The sequence below is a fragment of the Anneissia japonica genome, unplaced genomic scaffold, assembly GCF_011630105.1.
Source record: "Anneissia japonica isolate Jap-2015-1 unplaced genomic scaffold, ASM1163010v1 scaffold287706_len398110_cov188, whole genome shotgun sequence".
NCBI classification, from domain to species: Eukaryota; Metazoa; Echinodermata; class Crinoidea; order Comatulida; family Comatulidae; genus Anneissia; species Anneissia japonica.
Window position 1 is genome coordinate 156,516 of NW_022756069.1, and position 8,494 is coordinate 165,009.

An 8,494-nucleotide genomic window follows, 5' to 3' on the forward strand; every position below is an offset into this window, starting at 1 on the left:
CTATAAAGTAGAAGCTTTGTATTGAAGAGCTATGTTAAATAATACGATTCAATTGTATTATTTAACATAAAGAGTAATATAAAATTACTAAAATTCTTGTTATTAAAATTAGTAGGCCTAATGTTTTCCATATAAATGTATTACTATTGGTTATGCCATACAGTATATTCATTGTTGTGTTATCATTATTTGATAGCTCCTGTGTTCAATAATTGCCCATACATGGAGGCTCACCCGAGAGAACCTCTGTGGATTGATTTTCCAAATTGATTATCAATGACAACATGCTACAGAATCGGGGATTGGGGGCGTAATAGTTTAATTGGGTTATTTAACGCCCGTGGGGAGGCAGAATGGCACAAGATTAGGTCTATGAATAGATGGTATTTTTGTTGTATTAATGATGTTAGTTGGAGTATGATACATGTGTATGGATGGCTTGAATAAATGTACATCCTGTGTAGTTTTAATTTAGTACTTAATAGATTTAGGCTTATATGACTACGTTCTATAGGTTTAGGTCTAGTGTTTTTTTAATTTTATTTCATTTTATTTAGGTAACGGTAAATATTAGCATTAAGCTTATGTTTGAGTTAGGATGAGAATTTTGTTGAAAGCTAATGATATGTTAAGGAACGGTGTTAAACATCTGATACACAACCACAGGTCCTATACCAATAATTTAACATAATATTTTGTAATATTAACGACTGACATTGTCCTTATTGTTTTTATAAATTATTTAGTAACTCTGTTTTATTTAGGTCAATATTCGTTATCTAAAGATTTGGTATAACTAAAATGATTTAATATTACATAATTATATAAATAATGGCCTAGACCAATTCGTTATCAAATCATAACGTGAAACAATTTTTAATAGATTTATTTTGCGAGCAATATTTCTAAATTTTAAGCCACGATATCTTGAGATGTATTGTAGTCTAATGTCGGTGTTGGTCTAAAAAATGGTACGGTAATTATAATCGCTTCTATGTCATTGTTTAAACACCTGGATCCAAATTTTGACATATCGTGTTGTATTGTCGAGAATAAATATGACTAGATTCCTTGATTTATTTATATCATCATGTTCCCAAATATGCCAATAAAACTTAGTAGCCTACATACTAGGAATTTATGTTGATTTAACTATGGATTCCTCCATGGTTTAACCATGATTTAACTCATTTGCTATTAAGTTTTGAAAACGCATGCATTGTGTTTCCTTTCTCCTCAACGTCACAAGGAGTTCCCGCGGAGCGAGTCTTAAATGAATATCAGTTTCGTAGCCTCAAGAAAACCGAGAACAAGTTAACAAAAACAATCTGATTCATAGGTCAATATTAGAAACCAAGATCCAATTTTAAAAACAAATTTGCCTCTCTTCGTCATGGATACGATGTGCAGTTTTGTCAACGCAAGACATGTATTGACATTCTGCCATTAATTATTAATGGACGCCTACAGAGATACTTCAGTATTAAACATAACTTGTACCTATCATGAAAATACTACATAACCGGGTCCCGATAATAGACTCAGATTCATACTATCATTATTATAAACACTTGGATGTTTAGATTTTAACATTATTAACATAATAAATAAACTCACTTTGAAAACAGTATTCGTGTCATTAGGTACTGTTTTCTTCGTTAAGTATAATGACATAAGTCCTAAAGATACAGTCAACATTTAGCTAATAGATTCATAATGGTTCAGGTACAGTACTACTGTAAGGCATTTTCCTCTAGGTAAGTTCATTATATATGATATGGATATTAATAAGAGATGATTGTGTGATTGATAATACTTATAACAAGACAGGAAACACATTACAGTAAAGAAAAATAGAGAAGAAGTTTTTTCGATTCCCGAAGTTTGATATTCAAATCAAACAGAGCGCCAATTGCCATATAATTTATTGTGTTTGGTTTGTCGATCCGGCTTTAACAGTGTACTTGATCGTAACTTGTGTTGAATATTTCTGGATATAGTCTTTAAATTTATTTCAATCTTGATCTCGAACTTGGTATTATTTTGTTTTCTTACTTGATTGTGGTCTGGAACTTGACATACATATTAACTTATGCTGGCATTAATAACCATGTTGACTTGGATCATTTGACCTCGTTCAAATTGAATCACATTGAATTTTTCCGTATTTGCACATTGATCTGGAACTTGACATTACTTACTTATGCGATCCTCCTCTTCTACATCTAATCGTGGAGTCGAAAACCTGTTCAGTACTAAAGAGCATACTTAGGTGTTCGATAAGTTTCTCTTTCGATTATGTAATTGTTTTGGGTTGCCTAAATTTAATGTTGCAAAAATATGGGTTACAATAGTAAAGCCTCTAATGGAGTATGCAGCAAACATCTTTTTGGTAAGAGGGATAAAAATACCAAATTGGACTGTTTATGAGCTAAACAAACAGCTTAGATGTACGTTTTATATCGCTATTTAATTAAAAAAAGAAAATGCAGGTAGTGGACCAGTTTTATGGAATACCGTAGTTTAAGTAACGAAATAAAAAATTCAAATAATTGTAGAAACAGGATCCTCTATCAGCCTATGCATAATTACATTTGAATGATTTTAAAATATGATAATATTATATGATGATAATTATAATTTAAATAAAATAGCAACTAGCAAATAACAATTGCATTTTATTTATTTTTTATTCACTTTTTATAGGTTAGGTTAGATAGAGGTGGTTGTTTGAGAACACCGTTTGCACCAGCTCCTTTAGTTTCTTTGGTGTTTCATTTCCAATTCACTATTATTTTATTTGTATTTGTATGTTTCAAGGGTGAATAAATTAATTGAATTTTGAATTTCCATGGCCCTCTGCAAACATAACCGATATAGGGCCTATCGGATATATTGACTGTATATAGGCCTATGTCTCTGAATGGAATGACATTAGACGCAACTGTTTTATTAATGATATTGTCATTGTACTTTGTATATGTCTACATTAATTATTTTCATTTTTGCTTAATTGATCCCCTCTGTTAAATAACTATAAATAAAACATTGCTAAAAGAGTGTGGAATTGTTATTTAAATTACAATTGAAGCTATTTGTATTTTAAGATCTCAGTGACCTTTAAGATTAGCGGAAATGGTAATCATCATTATTAATGTTTTTATTTTAATGTAGGTTATTCAGGTAATTAAAGTTTCATTGGAATGATTTGTTTTGAACGTTATAAGCCTACGTGTTATTACATATCAGCAAATTGACAACAATTTACTGATCTCTCATGCGAGTTATCTCAGTTCGACTTATCTCTCATCTCTCGAATATTACCCAAGAATGAAAAAAAAAAGGAATAACCGGAGGATACACTGCTTAAAATTGCTGTCATTGTATCAAGTTCATTTTTAATAATATTTGTCTCAGAAGAATACATTACTTCGATCGATGATGTTCATAATTGCATTGTATATTCATACTTACTATGGAACGCCCAGACAGTGAAAATAAATGCTTCGATTACGATCTTCGTATCATAGACATACTTTTATTTAGTTTTCCTCATGCTTACATTGTGCTGCCTCTCGCATTGTTTTCTCGACTTAATTATTATATGTTATGACAAATCAACTGTATTTTAATTGTTTTATTTATGTATTTTCTACGATATCACATTCACTACATGAGTTTCTACTATGCTTTTGTTATACATTCTGCATCATTGATCAATTGTATGTACAGTACTTTGCGCAATTACAGACAACACTATTAAAATTATTTAAGGTGCATGGATTATGCATTCGATAAGTTCATCATTGATGGTGTTTGTTATGTGTTGTATTGATTAGTCTAAATTTTGAGGAAAAAATAATATAATCGTTTATTTTTAACCGATAGGAGATGCTAAACATAAGGAATTAGTGAATGCGATGAACGGCCGTCGTTTGAAATGGATGCTAAAGTGGTATATATCATTTCTATTGCTGTAACTTCCGTCGGCATATTAGCAAGTGCAGATTATGGAGGTAAGCACTTAAGAATAGTATATATGTGGTTCTACCACTAATGAGTGAGCAACATAGTTCATGTTGACGTTAAACACAGTTCACTGTGTTTAATACAACACGGTTAACTTCGGAAAGGTGCATAGGATTTTCTCAGTCTTGGGGTATTGCCCTGTTCACCAACAAACCTAACTAGAAATGTCTTTACACTTTTACAATTAAATATGAACAAAAACTAGTTTACCAATTAGGCTAAACTAAACCAAACCAAGAGTTTCTTATGAAATCAACTTTAAATTCAAGTGAAGATAATTTAAATTGACAATCCTTCTTACCCGAATTGTATGGTTTTTATAATTGGTTGACTGTTTTCTTCAGATGATACATCAAATGAACGGCTACATAGACAGCGAAGGCAGACCGGTGCCGGAGGAGCCTATTCTTCAAGTGAGATCTATGTATTTTTTTTATTTATGTATCATAAATAATCATAATAAGGCTATTATTAGTTTCATATGATTTTATTAATAATATATTTAATAATAATAATATAAAGAGTAATGGTAATGATGGTGGTGTTAATTAATAGGGATGATAATTAAGTTCACTGATTGGCATACCTTGGCACTCGTGCCTAAAGAAATGAAATGAAATAATGATGATAGTGATAATGATGATGATGATGGTGGTGGTGGTGATGAGGATGGTGATAACGATGACAATGTTGATGATAATAAAGTTTCCATAAATTATTAAGCACTTCATTAGCAATTGGTAATTGAAAACAGTAGAGTACATAATGTTTAACTTCTTCCAATACAGCGAAGAGCTCATTCGTATCCCACCAGGTATTTAATTACATAAAGTGGTTGATGGAGTGAGACAAATGTGTCTTGTTGAAAGTCACAAACATTAGGAACAGCACAGCATGCGATTTGAACTTCCGAACTAATAATTGAGTTTCCTAACTCAAAATAGGCTCAGTGTACCATTTACTACAGAGTATCATATGTGTATTGTCCTCTAAAAATCGCCAAAAAAAAATCATTTTTGAACTTAACTTGCTTATGCTGAAGTAGCCTAATGTTAATTTTGATTTTTATACTACCCGATAATGGTAAAAATCAAAGAAACATTTCTTTTCACTTTCTATCAATTTTACCATTTTCGTGGTAAATTCCTGAGTAATGTTTTTTTAAATCGACTAATTTCTTTGTTCAAGTTAGTAAACATAAGTTAATTCACAATGAGCAAATGAATTTAAAAATTGGTGTATATTAATTTTTGCTATTTTCAGGAGACAATACGTAAGTCAAATGATAATAATTAAAAAAAAACGCACCAAAAAATTACGACAAACCAATCAATAAAATATGTTTAGGAGAAAACACAAGTATATTGATAAAAGACAGCTATAATATGGTACGTGTTGAAAACAATTCATCTTCACGATGATATCTCAATTGATCAGTTGATCAGTCTAGAGTGACCACGTCACGCCTACGCAATGGTAAAAAATCGAAATGACGCTCTAATTTTAGGTGACATGTGTATTTATTTATTTCATAATAAAAAAACATTGAAATGTCCTGTTGCGTAAATTTTTAGTTTAATTTTGATATCGCGTCTCTGTGTCAAAATGTAATAAGTTGTGCGTTCCATATTGCTTATTACTGCTTTTATATTGAAACCCGCACGCAATTGAATAATTTCCTGATATATTGTGGTGAATAATCTATTAATGGCCAAGCTAATTTTGGATAAATTATCAAGTACAACGTACGTGAAATTTGTTTTCTAATGTTAATATACCGTACTGTAACAGCAACCGATGATAAACTGATAGTTGTTACTAAGAACACAATACAGAATTACACCATTGTCAGCAGGGGTGGCGCTAGCGGGGGGCCGCCAGCGGGGGGCCGGCGGCCAGAGCTCCCCTGTCGGGGAGAGCTACTCACCCCGCCCCCCCCCCTCCGTCGCGGAGAAAAAGCACAATTCGTCGGGGAGAAACAAAATTATATGTATTTTCTACATATTAGTAGACTCTAAAATCGATTAAATAAGCCTTTGATAAGCCCCTGGACCACTTTCGAAACCTTTTAATCGAAGCTCGACCACGCCCACATTGCTTTCGCCGGGAAATCGCCCACCCCCACCGCCGTCGTGGACCTCGGCCCCCCCGTCGGGCAAATCCTGGCGCCACCCCTGATTGTCAGTCATACGCTCATAAAATTCTCGTAATTCGGTCAATATTTTTACTCAGTACGTATGTGTGAGTTTAGTTAAATAGTACGTGCAGGCATCTCAAACTTCATTTGGGAGTACTGCTCATTATTTTATTAAACAAGCCAGGTTGATGAGTGAGTGCCCATGTAAAATTACCAAGATGAACCATGTGTACTATGATTGTGAAAGGTATTAAATGACGTCATTTCAGGTGGAACATTTGCTTGGTGGAAGATTGTTCTTGTGGTAGGTGGCGGGCTTGCTGGAATGGAAATTTTATACTGCTGTTGTAAGAACTATTTACGCAAGCAGGGAGCTGATTCTGACGAGAAAAATAAAGTACAAAAAGGAAATGACAATCGATCGGAGAGCTCAAAAAATACAAACCAACAAACCGCCAATCACATTCGCAAGAATAATAGTTTTGTTGAGGCAATGGCACCGCAAGGATATTCAACGCTACGCGAGAATATGAGCCCTAGCCATGAATATTATTACTCTTCAATACCAACTCTAGCAAGTAAGCAGACCTCGTACACACAACAGCAAAACACATTCTACGTAGATCAGCCACCGCCAGGAAATTTTCAGTATACACATCACATGATATCTGAAACAGACAGTCCAACCACCCATTGGGGTCGCAAGATGCACCCATTGTTAGGGGCATCAACATTTGTCTGAGAGTTAGTATTTGATGAAGATTTTATATAAGCATTAATTATTATTAATGAGAATAATTATTATTAGTCTGACTTTTCAGTATTTCCTTGTTTATATAATATTTAAATATTAAATTATTTTTTACAAAACTGAGTATGCATGAAACACAATCATCATCATGATCACCATGACATTGGTAGTTATCAGCACTGGTATTACAATTAGGTTGGTAATTATTGTCATTGGTATTTCTTATAATGATAGTTATCACCGTTATACTTTATTGAAAAGTATTATCACTGGTAGTATCACTTTTATATTGGTAGGCCTTATCGCCATTGGTAGTTACCACATTAATGGTAATTACTGTATCACCATTATACTTACAGTTATCATATTATTGGTAGGCCCTATTAATCAAAAGCGTAACACAATTATTACTATGACACAGATAAACTTTAACTTTAAAAATGAAAGCGACCATGCCAGTGAACTTTAACATTAAAGACAATAGTTTTTACCATGCTATTGATAGTTGTTATAAAAGAGTATACACTAAGTTATAAACGGTGCCAAGATCAATTGATTATTGATAGTTTTAATACAAAAATAAAGATTGGATTCGTAGAAAGTGTAAACGATGATCAAAGTGATTTTAATTGTAGTTCGAGACACTCTATACGATATACAGTATCAATATCATTATGACAAACATATGTTTGTCATAATGATATTGATACTGTAGTATCACTATGCAAATGATGGTAATCATAAAAAGATGGACTCTTTGAGTGTAAACGATGATCAACGTGATTTTAATTGTAGTCCAAGATACTGTATGCAGTATAATATATATATTTGTCATAATTATATTAATAGTTATCATAAATATTGTAATTATCACTATGAAAATGATGATACAGTAATCAAAAAAGTGATAGGCCTAATTATTTAAGGTATAACAATGATGATATTGATCTCTATAATCCCGATACGATATGTTATCTTGGAGTTCGTATACACTTAAATATTTATTTATAAAACACGGAATACCGGTAACTATTTTAGCAAAACATGCAGCGTAACTAAAGTCAACAAACAGAAACTGAACTCTGCAGTATGTCCATAAAATTGTGTAAGACAATAAATATCTTTAACTTTGTTTTTGATGTTCTTGTCATTAACGATTTTCTTCGTGGTATTTTTGTCGTATTATCGTAATATTGTACTTAGAGACACGAAAATAATTATCGAATTATATCGAATGATAATTGTACTCTGTATTGATGGTTTATTATCTTGTTATTCTCGTGTACTGATATATATTATTCTAATTACTAAAATTTAATCTTGTAGTTTGAAAGTTAATTTATTTATCAACAAAAAGAAGATCGATTATTTGATTCTTTAGAGCTTTCTCTTTTTGTGCATCTTTTTATGTGGGTTAGATCGTAAAACGCGGTATGAGAACACAGAAGACAAAACGAATATATCGACAAAAATTTGAAGGAAATACAAAGGTAATGGTTTATTATTTCGCACTAAATGTCAGTAAAGATGCTACTTTGTAGCTCACCCAATAAAACAAGATGTATAAACAATCCTTA

General features: G+C 32.1%; 1 protein-coding gene across 1 annotated transcript in view; it reads left to right on the forward strand.

The window, feature by feature from the left end:
- Window positions 1-8,494, forward strand: part of LOC117123866 — a 9,362-nt gene extending 868 nt beyond the window's left edge. The window contains exons 2-4 of the mRNA XM_033269902.1: window positions 3,889-4,016; window positions 4,374-4,442; window positions 6,436-8,494. Coding sequence (XP_033125793.1) covers window positions 3,941-4,016; window positions 4,374-4,442; window positions 6,436-6,908 — 618 coding nt within the window. The 5' untranslated portion in view covers window positions 3,889-3,940 and the 3' untranslated portion in view covers window positions 6,909-8,494. The remainder of the gene's footprint in view (window positions 1-3,888; window positions 4,017-4,373; window positions 4,443-6,435) is intronic.